Source organism: Trifolium pratense, linkage group LG6 (genome assembly GCF_020283565.1).
Source record: "Trifolium pratense cultivar HEN17-A07 linkage group LG6, ARS_RC_1.1, whole genome shotgun sequence".
Lineage (NCBI taxonomy): Eukaryota > Viridiplantae > Streptophyta > Magnoliopsida > Fabales > Fabaceae > Trifolium > Trifolium pratense.
The window spans coordinates 5,957,552-5,972,624 of NC_060064.1; the positions used below are offsets into that span (position 1 = coordinate 5,957,552).

The window sequence follows — 15,073 nt, forward strand, 5'->3', positions numbered from 1 at the left end:
CCTATTTGTTTTTTAATTTACTTCGTATATCTTTTGTTGCATTGTGTACGAGGTATTAAACTATTCAAAAATTAGGAATTTTTGGAAAATGGATGAGTTTTAGATGTAAACAAAGTTTCGATATAACCCGTAATAACCGACCCGTTCAACCCGCCACCCGTACGACCCGAACCCAAACAAACCGAAGATATAGACGGTCGGAATTGGGTCCAAATTAAATGATTGCGGTTTTTATCGATTTAGTGATTTTCAGCCCGAACCCGACCGAAACCGACCGATGCTCAGGCCTACTAAGGGTTTGTTTGTTTCAGATTTTTCACCAAAAAAATCCATTTTTTCCAAAAAACAATCCATTTTTTCCAAAAAAAAAAATCCATTTTTTTATCTTACTTATGTTTGTTTAAGATTGTTTCAAAAATAATTTTAGTAAAAAAATCAATTTTTTTCATCAAAATGAGAATCTATTTTCAATAGCTTTTATCAAAATTTATTTTTTATCACTCATCATCTTAAAAAAATGGATTTTTATGATTGTAAACAAACGAAAAATAGCTTTATATTTTCTTCAAGAAAATCTATTTTCTTGAAAATGATTTTTTTCAAAAAAAATCATTTTTTTAAATCTCAAACAAACATGCCCTAAATTAGTCCAAATCTTTTTTTTTTTTATGAATAGTCCAAAATCTATTTTATACACCCAAAATATTTCTTTAAAAAAAATACTAATAGAAAAAAATGAAAATATTAAAAAATGGAGTGGTAGCATACACTAAACAAAATGGTGCAAAATCTATGGATTTTTGTTGTCTTGATGTGTTACTCTTGATTTTTTTGAGTTTGATGTATTTTCTTGTTTTCTTCAAATTCATTGAGTCTATGTTTGGATGTGCTTTTGCATTCTTTAAACGCAAGTTAGCTCCTTCAACTCGTGTTTACATGTGCTAAAAAGGTGTTTGGATATTTAAGAAAAAAGTAATTCTAGTTCCTAAAATCAATTCTATCCGACACAACAATTTGTAAGCTTACGTTTGTGCAAATCAATTCTAGAGGCTACTGCCCACACACATGATGTATTTTTTAATACTATTGTACTAGTATGTTTTACTGAATTGTCCACTACAATCTAAAATATTCATCGTATAAATTATTAGTTAGAGAATAATTAGGTCAACTTAATATCATCATTAAGTGAAAAATGTGAAGAGATTATAAATATAGCCAAAGCTAATGACATATGATTCTTCAATATATTAAACCCATTTATAACCAAAATCAATTTATCAAGAATTCAAAATTAATTTTAAGCCATTAAGTTTGATCTAGTGATAAGGAGTTTGGGTTAAGGGTGAACGTATCCGAACAAATCCAAAAGTAAAACCGCAAACCGAACTAATCCAAACCGAAACCGCAAAAACCGCATTTAGTTAAAACCGCACGGATGATTTTTCTTCTAAACCGCGTGGTTTGGTTTGCGGTTTTCATTTTAGAAAACCAAACCAAACCGCAACACTTAACTTAACATTATCAACTAGTAGCAACCAACCTATTACCTAGTCCAACCCAAATTGAGTTCATAAAATAATAGGCTGTCAAAACATATCATTTAACGCGATCCAGAATTATATTGTCGGTATTAAAAATAAGTTCTTATGTATATGCAATTTCTGTATATGCATATTATATCATGTAAACAATAAAATAAATTAAAGTTTCCTAATGTTATTTTATAACAAGTTGACAATATCGTCATATTTTTTATATCGCGATAAACCGCACAAACCGAACCAATCCTAACCGCATTGGTTTGGTTTGGTTGGGATGACTTTTTAAAAATCAACCGAACCAAACCGAACCGCGTGCAATTTTATCTCGCGGTTATGATGACTTTTATGCTTAAAACCGAACCAAACCGCACCGCGAGCACCCCTAGTTTGGGTAGTACTCCCTCTATCCCAAAATAAATGACATATTTGACCACCAACCATTACGTTTGCCGATGCACAACTTTAATTGTTAATATCTTTAATTATTTATTATTAAAAATTATAAAAATTTGATATTTTGAAAAGAAAAATGCTAAGCAGTGCCCTCGGGGAACTAGTTAAGCATACTAATATGGAAATTTTGCCTCAAAACTTGTGCATTTAACACATTAAAAACATAAAAGCCATCTTTTGAGCATTAACTTTATCTTTTATTTTCCTATTTTAGTATGCTTTACAAGTGCCCCGGAGGCACTGTTTAGCATGATTGCATGACCCTTTTGAAAATATTCATCGAGACAAATCAAACATCTCATATGTTAATATTTACATGTATATTAATAGAAAAATAAGGTCAAACTAGGTCTAATGAATAGTACACTAAATAAAAAATAAGTAATTTATTTTAGGTGAAATATGTTGAGTTCGATCTCCTGCTCATTCTAAACAAAACAAAAATTCAAAATCAGTTCTAGCTACGGCACAACCAAAAGTATCTAATCTATAAATATAGGAGTATTAATTATTGAATTAATTAAAGGGTCTTGTTAACATGTGCCCTATGGGCACATGTTAAGATATACCAAAATAGAAATTCATCATTTAATGATATAAGAAATTTAATGCTTCAAAAGTCAAAATGCACAAATTAGCATTTAATAATTTCTATTTTTGTTTCTTTAACATGTGTCTTAAGGGCACAAGTTAACATTCTCCTTAATTAAAACATAAATCTTTATGGAGAATGTTAACTTGTGCCCTTCAGGCACATGTTAAGAACCAAAAAAAGAAATTATTAAATGCTAATTTGTGCATTTTGACTTTTGAAGCATTAAATTTCTTGTATCATTAAATGATAAATTTCTATTTTGGTATATCTTAACATGTGCCCTTAGGTCACATGTTAACAAGACCCAATCTTTATTTATACTCCATGTGATGTGAGTGTAGTGCTATCAATATCATCATCATAATTTATTTCAACTAATAGTAATTAACCATTCAACTATACCTGCGTGAAATTTATTATGGAAACGTGCGGTATTCCCATTTCCCAGTTCCATTCCGTTAGGGCTATGCTGGAATAGAATCTTTTACTAGTAAAAGGAAGGTTGAGTTCCTCACAAGCAAGTATTGTGATGATGTGGCACTCTATAAGAAAAGTTTACAATCTTTATTAAAATCTTTTCATATTTCATATAATAGAGTTACTCTAATAATAAATAATAAACAATAATAATATATTAAAAAAAAAACGAACACAATTTATTGTTGTTGAATTGAGACAAAAATGAATTGCAAGCAATGAAGGGTGGAATGATGCATCATGTTATTGTTTTAATTGCATTGCAATATATTATTAAAATATATATTGTATGTTACAGTTCCATATTAATGCAATTGAAAACAAAGAATTCTTGGAGACACTAATATTGAATATGTAAATTTAGCTAATTATCAAACACAAACTCTATATAAAGTTAACCCAAAAGCTAATTATCACCACCACCTTCTATGTTTTAACAAAATTTTAATTTATCTATCTCATGGCAAAAACTCTATGGTTTCTTTGTCTAACATCTCCATGAGAAAAGTTATGCATCTTCACCTTCCATATCTTAAAGTTACACATTATAGTGTCTTGAATTGATTTAAAAGCTATTGTGTGCAGAGGATGTATATTATGAGAATGATAAAGATATATGAGAATATGAGAATGAATAATAGTCATTAGATTAAAATGAATGGTTGAGATTAAAACACTTTTTAATGTGTCTATTACACTCAATCACAAACCTTTCAACTTCTCTCTTCGTTCCTTCGAAGAATCTTTCTCCTCCATGCGGCCGTCTCTCTCTTCCGGCGACCATCTCTCCCTCGGCGAACAACTCTCTCTCCTCTCTCGCAGTGACCTTGCATATCTTTCTATCTCCCGGAAAACACGTTGATGATTGTGAGGTTGAAGCAAAGTGAAAAGGTATGATTTTGATTCCAAGGAGTAATTGTGACAAATTGAAGAGAATAATTGATAATTCTGTGGATTTAAGGGAAGTGGAAAAGTTGGATTTTGATACCAGGAAAATGGAATTGCTGAAACGGGGATTGTGTAAATTGAGTTGGAGGTTTGGCTGAAAATGGAGCGGTGGAATTTGCATGGTGGTTGTGGTGTAATTCTCTGTTTTGGTTAGGTGTTGTTATTTTTGGAATTAGTGATTTCTTGAGTTTTATGTTGCAGGTGTTGTTATTAGGATTTCATGAATTGGGATTTTTTTAATTTTTTTTTTTAAGATGATAAATTGGGATTTTTGTTTTGTGTTTTGCAATTTGCTCTGTATATTTCCTGTTCGTTCATTTTTTAGAAGATGAGAACTGAGAAGTAATCGGCAAGTAATCGGTGACGACAACACAGTAATGGGATGGGTTTGCCATTGGAGAAGATGAGAAGCTGAAACAAGATTGGACCAAGTGTGGACAGTACACATTAATTTTTTGTGAAACATTTTAATCTAAGTCATTTATTTTAATCTAATGGCTAAAAAATCATTCTCATATTCTCATATATCTTTACCATTCTCATGTGATACATCCTCATTGTGTGCATATATATAGTTACATCATAAGTATATTGGTTTTTGTCCTTGGTAGGTGATGGTGTCTAACCTCATAGAATATCAGGTATGTCTACATGTGATTGATTAAGAAATTGATATACATATATGTGATAGTTGCCTATTAATATGTTTGTAAATTGGAATTTTTCTATTACTCTGAGTTTAGAACATCTCTAATCATTTTTTATATTTCTTTTTTAGGTTGGATATTTTTTTAAATATCAATCGGTGTTTTGTTCGATGATTAATTAAACTTTGAGTTGAATCAATTAATATGAATATGACTATTTTTTCATGTGAAGGAAGAGAACAGGATAAAACATACTTCTATTTTTGCTTACGTTGCATCCTTGTTCCTTATAAAGCCTATGAAATGACACCTCATGTAAGGATGTGTATTTAACTCTAATGGCAGTTTGTAAACCATCATTTTTTTTAATTGATATAATGTTTGTAATTAGACAACTTTTCTTTTTCATTTATTATTTTATTAGTCTAATGTTTTAGCTTATTTGTTTCTTATTTTCTTTTTCATTTATTATTTTATATAAGGTAAAAGATTTGTATAAAAAATTGTTGATTAATGGGAATATAATTAATTTTTTTATGTGAATAAGTTGAAGAGGATAAAAGAGACTTCTATTTATTGATTTTGAAGTGCCTTAAAATTTATATAGGTCGAGGGTATATTGATGTTGGAGGCATTCAATTAAAAGAGGACAATCCAAATAATTTATAAATATAAATATGTGTCTCATTTTTAAATACTATATTGTCTACAATGTGTAGGTGATCTACTTGATCTCGATCAAGAGAAATATAGAAACAAAAACAAAGTAGAAATTAAAATAAGTTTTTTTTTTGTAGTTGACACTCAAGTCATGCGGTTCTTATAATTGTAATACATGCAAGAAGTTATATTGATTCAACTTAACTTAGAGGTTGTCCAAATATATAATCTTCATGCATTTATCGTATAACACTTGCCTAAATCTGGATGGTTCAATATGAATATATATGAATTTTAATAGACGGTCCTATTTTAATCTACGCATGCCATCTTATTCTTACAACCATAAAATGAATCGATGAAAATAATTGTGCTAAAAACATGTTAGTTTAGAAATTGTGCTAAATACTTTTTCCTCCCACTTAGAATTGTACTAAAAACTTTCTAAATTAAATTAAAAAAAGACAAAAATTATTAAATAAAAATTGTTGATGCTCATTTGTCAAAATAAATTTTAGATATTATTAAAACCGTAGTTGTTAAAATATATTTACATATATTTAGAAAATATAATCACACATGTATTTAAACATATTTACACAACTAAAATTCACCAATAATTCAAAAATTATTAATTTAATTTACATAATCACCTACTTTTTGGATAAATTAAGTACATATTCTAAAAGAATGTTTACGTTACGGCTGAAAATAAAATAGTGGAATATTTATAAGAATCAGATGACATTTTTTTAAGCAAATATGAAGATGCCACATGTTAAATCTTATTCATCTATAAGACTTTCTTTACCTTAACCAAATAACTAAACATAAATTCAAATATACAAAATCTTCGTCCAAACTTATATATTGACAACAACAAATATTCAAGTTTATATAATATAATAAGAAAAATAAAATAAATGTTCAAGAAAATATTAAATAAAAGGGACAAAAACTAACAATAATTTTGAAGAGACACAAACCTCACCAAGAAAAAGAAAAACAAACCAAAAACAAAAGGACCAAGCAAAAAAAAAAAGTGAACCAAACAATAGACTAAAAAATTGGGACTAATAAAGTTGGAATAAAATTTCACTAAGCGAATAAGTGAGAATAAACTCCAAGAAAAAGATAGATGAGTAAGTAGATAAGCTATTTGGAACCTTAAATTGCATAAAACGTAGTAAGCAAATACGCTATTTGATACATAATTTTCAAAAAATGAGATCACGTGGAACAAATAGTCAAAGCCACCATATATGAATCATATTCTATAATCAAAACTTATTTTAACATTTCTCATGAAAAATATTGTCTACAAGTATAATTAGGTATGCCTCCAACTCTTATTGAAAATAATAAAATAAGGGATACATCAAAAACAAAAAACAAAGTGACATTTGACTATAAAATTGCAACTCATATAAAGAAAACTAAAATCTTATATGATACATCCTTTCAAACTTATGAAATATTATAAGAGATCTATTACATTAAAATATAAACAAACTACCATATAAATTAATAAAAAATCTAATATTTCTAAACAATTTTTTTTACTCATATAATAATATTAAATATAACCATATTTTACAATAATATCTATTATTATTTTATTTTTTTTGGTACATTTCTATTATTTAACTATATGTGATTATAGTTATCACAATTATTATTTTTTATTTATAAAAATATTTTAATCAAACCCGTGTTGCACGGGTTTACCCCTAGTTATATAAGTACGAAACTGAAATTACATGCAATTGATGGGAAAAAAATTTCCTCATACCTTTAGAATTATCCCTCTACCCCCACACTATGAAAAACACTAATTTTAACCCTTTTAAAATTACACTCATTCAGCTTCATAAGGTTTCTGGTACCTTAAAAAATTTTGGAGATGAGTACCAAACCAAAAACCTTGAGGAAACTATTCCAAAATTTTAGCTACGGACAATTTGCCATGGACCGTGGCTAATTCTTTTTTAATTGAGGCATAGAAAACAACCAAAAAATCCACGGCTATAAAAAGTGGAATACTTTCCCAAAGTTATCCAGTATAGTACTCATCTCTGGAAATTTGTAAGGCACAAAAAACTTATAAGGGTGAATGAGTGTAATTTTTAAAGGGTTAAAATGGATATTTATTATGATTTGTGGGGATAGAAGGAAATATTTTTCAATTGATGCTTGATCCTTTAACATTTAGTCAACCGAGACGATATAGTCCAACAAATGCTTCAACTAAAATTGTATTGTCACATCAAACTCTCCAATTTAAATATTCTCCCACAAAATTTATCATTTAATTTAGGAATGAGTCATGTTAATTAGTGTCCCCAAAGCACTAACTAGTTAATGATACATAAAAAGTAACTTTTGCGTTGAAAATAACATTTTATATATATATCATACAAATATCAATTACACGAGTTAATTACGTGTATTAGCATTTTCCTTTATGGGTAGGATACTACATTAATACCTATTATCATACCTGCGGTTTAAAAAAATATTTGTATTATGGCTTATATGTGTGAGTAACAATCTTCTTACTCATGCATGATACATTAGAGTACTACTTAAGTATACATATTCACACTCATTACCTGCAATTCTCATAACTCAAATTCAAAAACACTCAAATAAGATGTAGATAAGATAAGACTAGAGTCCAAGTAGCAAGAATGTATTGATACTTCGTAGCAGTGGAGTAAATTGTATTGATACTTGCCCTTTATGCAACAAACATGAAGAAGATAGTTACCATATATTTTTTGACTGGCCAAGTAGCAGGAATGTTTGGAGTATGTGTACCTTCCATCCAATAATAGTAGCAGCAATGCAAAATGGCTATGATGTTGTTGAATTGATATTTCACCTGCTGCAGCAAATTAACGAGGAGGATGCTTCTCTTTTGACATGTGTTATATGGAGTATTTGGAAGCAAAGAAATAATATCATTTGGAATAATGTTACCGACGTGCAAAATTTTGTTTTTCCACGTGCAAATATTACTCTGTATGATTGGCGTGCTGTGCACACAGTTAGGACTGGTGTGAAGAACCAGCAGGTGCGACACGAGAGTATGTGGAAAAAACCTTCTAGCAGGCGGATGAAATGCAACATTGATGGTTCCTTTTCATCTCTAAACAATAGAGTTGGTATTGGTGTTTGTATCCGAGATGAGTTATGCGCTTATGTGTTGGCTAGCTAAATATGAACAATTTACACTTTTATGTGATGTTCATATTGGCGAAGCTCTCGGTTTACTTTCAGCTCTCAATTGGGTTCACGAGTTAAACTTAGGACCAATTGATTTTGAGTTCGACTCAAAGATAGTGGTGGATAGTTTTCATTCAAATAAGTGTGATGTTACTGAGCTCAGAGATATTATTTCACATTGTAAACAACTATTCTCTAATTATTACAACAACTCTAGTGTTGAGTTTATTAGGCGACAACCAATGAGGTTGCTCATAGTTTAGCTAAGGTGGCCACATATGTAGCTAGTCCACATATTTTGGTTGATATACCACATTGTATTGAACACCTATTGATCAATGAAATGTTATAAGTTCATTTTCTTAAAAAAAAAAAAAAAAACTAGAGTCTTTTTCGGTTTGTCCAAATATTCTGTTATCTTGAAAACAATAACTAGTATTTAAGGGCTTTACGCAATTCAATAAAAATTCTATAAAAAACTTACTATTTAAAGGCTTAAAGATTGTCCGGCACTATTTAGCATTTGCCTTAAATATTTTAGGAATATATAGCTTTGCAGCGGATTTGGATTCTGTGAAGTCGACTGCATGCAGTCAGGAGATTTGGACCGTCTGATCAAGATCAGACGGCTCAGATTTTAAGGTCAGATTTTAATTATTAAATCTGAACCGTTCGATCTTGATCGGACGGTTTATATGTGGCCGACTGCATTGCAGTCAATATATTTGTGAATTCACTGAATCCATATCCCTTTGCAGGACATTGTAGTCGCATAATCTGTTCCCAACAATAAAAATTTAGGTGCAACACTACGCACATGGTGGTTGATATATCATCTATCCATACACACAACACAACACATGCATTTACTAACAAATGGCAGTGATAAGTTTTTAGCCATGACGCAATAGAGTTAATGTTAGTATTAAAGGCTATCTCCCACCTCCCCTATAAACAAATAATCAGTTCTTTTACATACATTGTATTGTACTAGTATAGACGTATATAGTACTCCATTGTATTGTATATTCATTCATGTTATTTCCCAGTTTAGTGAAAAATTGATTTTGAAAATAGGTAAGAAGAAATTACTAGCCGAGTCGTGGTACGATACGCTCTCGTTAAGACGTTTCAAGGCATTATCCAAATTTGTGCAAGGTATATTATCAACCGTGAAGTCCTCAAGATAAAACAGTCAATTCAATAATATATTGTTTTCTACTGCACTGTAAAAACGGGCAGAAAAACACCTTCGATGGTTACGAACCATACGAATATCAATTTGAAGTGGCAGCAAACACTCTCTGAAACAACAAGAAACAAAAAATAATTTTGAAGTAAGAATGAGAGAGAGAAAAAAAAAATTCAATTTTGCAGAAATCTTGTGAGCCAGATTCGGCCAGCTAAGCAAAACGTGATCACTTTTGTAGCGAATCAGTTGTTACTTAGAATTATTTTGTTTTTATTCTATGCACACTAAGAGTGAAAATAATAATTAATAATTATCTCTTAACTTCGGGTTATTAAAAAATAATATATCACCAAGCCGGACGGACGGCGGCAGCGCGCGTGTGATATTCGACATTGTGTGCGGTCTACCCCGTTTACAAAACTGGGTATCCCTTGGGGCGTACCCACAAGTAGTGACCTTTCAATATATAAACACTACTTATGTGTGTGTTCCAACAACCAATGTGAGACTAATTGAAGCTTTTTTCAATTCACCCATAGTTCTTCTACTAGTTACACACTTGTTCCAACAATTAATTACATTGAGTCACTGTTACCACGTAGTAGTACTGGTATAAATAAACATTGCATCATTGGAAGTTTCTTCACGTAGCTAACAATGTCGATGGATGAAGCAAAAGGTCGAACAGTTGGTGGAACAGAATATAGCTGGTGCAAAGCTATTCATGGTGGCACTGGCATTGCAGTTCTATCACTCCTCCTCACAAAACCCATCGACATTTCCCGTTTTCAAACCTCACTCCACAAATTACAAAATTCTCATCCTATCCTCAGATCAAAACTCCACCATTCCAAAACAGACACTACTTTCTCATTCATCACATCTCCTATTCCTTTCATCAAAATCCAATCTCACAACCTCAACGCCACTTCCGATATTCTCCAAAAAAACCAAAACGACACCGTTTCTATTTCACCACTACAACAAATCTTAGAACACGAACTGAACATTAACACGTGGCAAGATCGTAACCGTTCTGAAACTGATTCTGATATGTTGTTTGTGAGCATTTATGCTATGTCTGATTCAACATCGGTGGTGGTTTTGCGACTTCATGTGGCAGCGTGTGATAGAACAACGGCGGTGTCGATTTTGAGGGAATTGCTTGTGTTGATTAAGGATGATGATGATGATGATGATGAGAAAACAGAAGAAAATGGTTTGAATGAGAAAATTTGTTTGGCTATTGAGGATCTTGTTCCTGGTCGTAAAGCAAAGAAACATATTTGGGCACGTGGTTTGGATATGCTTAGTTACTCTGTTAATTCTTTTAGGTTTACTAATTTGAAATTTAATGACACCAAAAATGCTAGGTTTTCTCAAGTGGTTAGAATGCAACTCAACCACAATGATACCAAGAGGGTTTTAGCGGTAATTAATTAATTAATCCTTCTATTTTATGTTTCGTTTTCTTAATTTACTTGTTTGCATGCATGTTTCGTATAATATCGCAGAATCAAAGCTATCTCCCGAATGATTCATTCCGGAAATTAAAAAATTTATTAACCACGTGAATTTAATGTCTTAGTTACTAATTGTGAGCTACAATATGACACAAAGATTTCATTAATTTGAGGTTTCGTTCAATTTTTTAAATTTTTGTTGTTTTTCTTATCGAGAATTTATTATTTTTTGTTGATCAAACATTGTTGAATTATTATTTTCATTGATGAAGTAATTAATTTGATATTTGTATGTGTGAAATGAAACTTTGTATTTCAGGGTTGTAAGAAGAATAGGATTAAACTATGTGGAGCAATAACAGCAGCAGGATTAATGGCTGCACATAGCTACAAGAATAGTTCTAAGAAGTATGGGATTATTACCCTTACTGATTGTCGTGCCACTCTTGATCCACCTCTCTCAAATCATAATTTTGGTATGTTTATTGGTTGCATTTATTAAACTATTTTAATTTACTTTTTTATAAAAAACAGAAAGATAATTGATTTATGGAATTAACGTACTGTAATAATGTGTGATCTTGAACCATCAATACTATGGATATGGAAGTAGTACGAATATACAACTGACCGTCAACGTTCATTCCTCATTCGTGAAAGGAAGAAATGATACAGAAACTAGCATACCATTTATAGTAATAGAAAGCAGAACATTAATATAGCCAAGTTGGTCCACCAAATTTGATTTTTTTAATTGACATGCAACCATAAATATTGCATTAAAAATAGGCTAAATTGTAGTTTTGGTCCTCACGTTTCTTAATTTCAAACGTTTCTTAATTTCAAACGAGTGATTTTATTCCCCTTAATTTCAAACGAGTGATTTTAGTCCCCACGTTTGCCCCTTTTTGTATTTCTTAGTCCATTTGACTATTTTGACCAAAAAATTGATGACATGAAATTTTGGTGACACATGTCTTAATTTTATTGTTAAAATATTTTTAAAAAAAAAAATTAAAAAATCCAAGGAAGGTCACGTGATATTTTTTTTTGTTAAAATATTAATCTAAAATTAAAAAACAATAATATTTTTTTTTTGTTAAAAATGTTTTTTTGTAGGTTTGTCTAATAAAATTAAGACATGTGTCACCAAAATTCCATGTCATCAGTTTTTTTGGTCAAAATAGTCAAAGGGACCAAGAAATGCAAAATGGGGCAAACGCAGGGGACTAAAATCGCTCGTTTGAAACTAGGGGACTAAAATTGCACAATTAGAAAACGTGAGGACCAAAACCGCAATTTAGCCTTAAAAATATGAGGAATACTACTTGGTCAGTAACATTTGATTTAATCATCTTATTGATTGGTTATACTCATACATGTTTGATCAAAAATTAAAAAGAAAAAAATAATTAAATAATGTGTATTTTTGAAATAATTAAACATTAAGTATATTTTAATATGTGAGTATGATTAAATAATGACTCTAAATATTGGTGACCAAATGTATAGAATTTGACACTATTTTATAATATGATTTAAATTTTTTGATGGGAGTATGTTTCAATGTATAGGATTTTATCACGCTGCCATCCTCAACAACCATGTGATCAAAGGAGGAGAAAGTCTTTGGGAACTAGCCAAAAGAACTTATGGAGCATTTGCCAACTCTAAGAACAATGACAAGCACTTTTCAGACATGGCTGACATGAATTTTCTTATGTGCAAGGCTATAGAGAATCCTAGTTTGACATCATCATCAAGAACATCGATAATGTCGGTGTTCGAGGACACGGTGGTTGATGACGGAGGCGAAATGCAACGAGAGGTTGGAGTAGAGGACTACATGGGGTGTGCTTCGGTTCATGGTTTGGGACCATCTATGGCTATTTTTGATACTATAAGAGATGGAAGGCTGGATTGTGTTTGCGTTTATCCAGCTCCTTTGCACTCTAGGGAACAAATGCAAGAGCTTATTAACAAGATGAAAGCTATTCTCATTGAAGGTGGAAAAACTTATGAGGATTAATATTGTCATTTAGAGTTATGTGTAGTTATGCTTATTAGTATCCACCCACTATGAATTTATATTTTACTTTTCTTTTCATACCCACCCTTACTACATCATTATTGAACTGATTAATATATTTAGAAAATGATAAGTCGTGTTAAGTCTATGATAATGAGAAAACGCAATGTTTTTGTGAAAGTTTCTGAAGGTTTCATAAAAAATATAGAAGCAATAGATACTTCTTCCTAGAAAATAATAATTTAGGGTATTTATTCGATAAGCAATGATTTCAGTTATATATAAGTAAAGTAAAAAAGTTGATTAGTCACATGAGCATAACGGTCAATTGGTATGAATATATTACATTTTAAATGCAGGACTGAGATTCGAACTTGAGATCTCCCACTTATTCACCTCAAGAGGTGAATTTTCTAGTCATCATGTTACTTTAAAAAAAAAATTGGTTAAAAGTTAATGTAGCAGTAAGGGTTGACACCTCAAAGTGTTTCCACATGTCACATTTTGATTGGTAAACCTAAATTGAAACCTAATATATTTTTTTTTTTCTATAACATTGTGTTTGTATCGATAGATTTTGAAAAAAATATAGTGGGTTCAGGGTTGTGTGGAAGGCTACAATACAAAAGAGATGAGCGGTTATCATAAAGATGTAGAATAACACAATTATGAATAAAATTTGATTCCAGAGGGGAATACAAAGCCGGTTACGTGAGTAATTTTAAATTAATTGTGTTTGGTTCAAATTTTAGGAGAGGAGGAGAGGTGAGAGGAGGGGAGTAAAATCCATCTGAATCCTATTTTTTGCTTCCCCTCAAATTGGGGGATTTGGAGGAGGGGGAAGGAGAAAAATATCATTACAATTTTAATTATTTTGACATAATTGTCCTCATAATTATTTTAGAATGTCAAAATTATCCATTTTTTTTCAAACTTTTTTTTTGTTGTTACGCATATCTTTTTATATATTCATAAACAGTTGTGCTAATTTTTTTTTGTATTACATTGTTAATTTGTAAAGTTTATATATATTTTTAATCAACATTGTTATTTTTTTTAGAAAATCAACGTTTTTACTTACTTTCTACCCGTATCATATTAGTTATTTATATGCACTATTATATTTTTTAAAATATCATTAATTAAGTTTGTTACGTTATAATACAAGAGTTTTTTTTTTGTACAATATTAGTATTAGTACAAGATATTTATACCTATAAATATTACTTTTTTTGTACAATATTAATATCAGTACAAGGTTTTTTTTGTTAATAATTATCAAAAAATTCTTTTAAATATATTTATAGATAATTTAAACTTATAAATATTATTTTTGCGTTAGATCAATCATAAAAATTGAGAAAATATTGCGGATATATAGTTTAATTTGCACCGAGTAGCTATAAAATTGTCGGACTACATGAAAATTATAAGGATAAAAAAGTAAATTAGTTTTAAAATCCCTCCTACGGTCCTACCCCCTCTTGAACCAAACATATATCTAATTAAAATCCTTCACCTCTCCTCCCCTCCCCTTCCTTCTTTTGAACCAAACATATGTGTAACTACAAATTTCACCTCCCCTTCCCTCCCTTCACCTCTCTTCCCTACATAGGTGTAATTATATAAACAAATTCAGCTCCTGGATTGGTTCTCCTTTGGTGACTGCTCAGATTATTTCCGATCATTTTGTCCAATTCACAGTTTCAGCAGGTGATCTTCGAGCACGACGTTCTTTCATGCAGCTCATTTGGCTTGCTTGTGTGTGGGTGGTTTGGACCGAAAGAAATCACAGATTGTTTAGAGGCTCAGAAAATACAGTGCATCATATGTTGGA

At 30.6% G+C, this 15,073-nt stretch overlaps 1 protein-coding gene across 1 annotated transcript; it reads left to right on the forward strand.

The window, feature by feature from the left end:
- The first annotated feature begins 10,240 nt into the window (after nucleotides 1–10,240).
- LOC123890367 lies at nucleotides 10,241–13,411 on the forward strand. The gene is made up of 3 exons (XM_045939964.1): nucleotides 10,241–11,175; nucleotides 11,527–11,683; nucleotides 12,782–13,411. Exons 1-3 carry the CDS (start codon nucleotides 10,402–10,404, stop codon nucleotides 13,234–13,236), a joined length of 1,386 nt encoding a protein of 461 aa, XP_045795920.1. The 5' UTR covers nucleotides 10,241–10,401; the 3' UTR covers nucleotides 13,237–13,411.
- The last annotated feature ends 1,662 nt before the right edge of the window (nucleotides 13,412–15,073 follow it).